This window comes from Mesoplodon mirus (assembly GCF_964341445.2).
Source record: "Mesoplodon mirus genome assembly, chromosome: 11".
Lineage (NCBI taxonomy): Eukaryota > Metazoa > Chordata > Mammalia > Artiodactyla > Ziphiidae > Mesoplodon > Mesoplodon mirus.
This window is the reverse complement of record NC_138987.1, coordinates 60,144,247-60,145,836: the sequence shown is the minus strand read 5'-3', so window position 1 is coordinate 60,145,836 and position 1,590 is coordinate 60,144,247. Positions and strand designations below refer to the sequence as shown.

Genomic DNA, 1,590 nt, shown 5'->3' with positions numbered 1-1,590 from the left:
TTCTTTGGCTGTAATTTCATGGAATTCATATAAATAAGCTCTCTAAGATTAAAATTTCTAAGCTCAATGGTACTTTTTTTTTTTTTTTTTTTTTTTTTTTTTTGCGGTACGAGGGCCTCTCACTGTTGTGGCCTCTCCCGTTGCGGAGCACAGGCTCCGGACGTGCAGGCTCAGCGGCCATGGCTCACGGGCCCAGCCGCTCCGTGGTATGTGGGATCCTCCCGGACCGGGACACGAAGCCGTGTCCCCTGCATCAGCAGGCGGACTCTCAACCACTGCAATACCAGGGAAGCCCCTACATTTTTTTTTTGAGTCAGTGTTTCCGCAAGTTATTATAATGCCCAGGTCTTTCAGTTATATAGAATTTCAAAAAGAATGTTCAAATAGAATTAAATAAAAATATCTTTTCCCCCAGGATCTTCCTCAGAGCCTCTTTGACATCTTTGTTTCTCAAAGAGTAAATCAAAGGATTCAACATGGGAGTGACTAGGGTGTAACATAATGAGGCCACTTTACTCAGCTCAGGATATCTGTCAGGAGTGAGATACATAAAAAATGCAGCACCATACAGTACACTCACGACTCCCAGGTGAGAGCTGCAGGTGGAGAAGGCTTTCTTACGTCCCTCAGTGGAGGGTATCTTTAGAACTGTGGACACAATATACAAAGAAGAAACAATAATAACTATGATGGTAGGCAAGATAATGATGCCAGATAAGGAGAAAGAAACCATTTTATGGATGAAGATGGTCAGAACAAGATAGTCTCTCAAGTGGGCGAGTATCACAGTAAAAGTGGTCAATGGCCCGAGAAGCACAAAAGGATAAAGTAAACGTCATGCAGGTCTGAAGAATTGAGCTGATGCAGCCACAGAAATAGGAGCCAGCCACCAGCTGAGCACAGAGACGTGCTGACATCTGGACAGAGTAGAGGAGTGGACTGCAGATGGCAATGAAGCGGTCATAAGCCATGGCTGCCAGGAGAAATCCCTCAGTCACAATGAAGAGGGCAAAGAGAAAGAGCTGGGTCACACAGCCTGCAAAGGAGATGGACTTGCTCTCAGACCAGAAGTTGATCATCGCCTTGGGTACAATAACAGATGAACAGAAGAGATCAATGAAGGAGAGGTTGCCCAGGAAGAAATACATTGGTGTGTTCAGCCGGGGATCGGTCATAATGATGACCATCATGCCAGCATTCCCTAGAAGGATCGTGGCATAGACAAGCAGAAATAGCAGGAAGAGGAGAATGTGGAGCTCTGGGCGGACGCTGAAGCCTACAAGAATGAAGTCAGTCACTTCTGAGCGATTGCTTGTTCCCCTGTCAGCCATGCCAGAAACCTGCTGAGAGGCACAAGGCAAAATAAACAAATGAACTCTTGGCTTTCATCCTAGCTACAAATAATCTCTTACAGTATTAGTATTCACAAAGCTATTCTAAAATCATTATTTATTTTAACCTTAAAAATTGCAGTGACTTAAATTTAAGCCAACTGCAACGGATGAGGAACCAAAAGGTTAGTTTTATGTCCTAATTCATACAAGTGGTGGAACTAGAGCTTTTTCCTCTGAGTCTAATGCCATGCGTTTT

At 44.1% G+C, this 1,590-nt stretch overlaps 1 protein-coding gene across 1 annotated transcript; it reads right to left on the bottom strand.

The window, feature by feature from the left end:
• Positions 1 to 304: 304 nt before the first annotated feature.
• LOC309812604 (olfactory receptor 9K2-like) lies at positions 305 to 1,346 on the bottom strand. The gene is given in 2 exon segments (XM_082636453.1): positions 305 to 748; positions 750 to 1,346. Coding segments are annotated over 2 exon segments (951 nt in total). The 5' UTR covers positions 1,332 to 1,346; the 3' UTR covers positions 305 to 379.
• Positions 1,347 to 1,590: the final 244 nt, after the last annotated feature.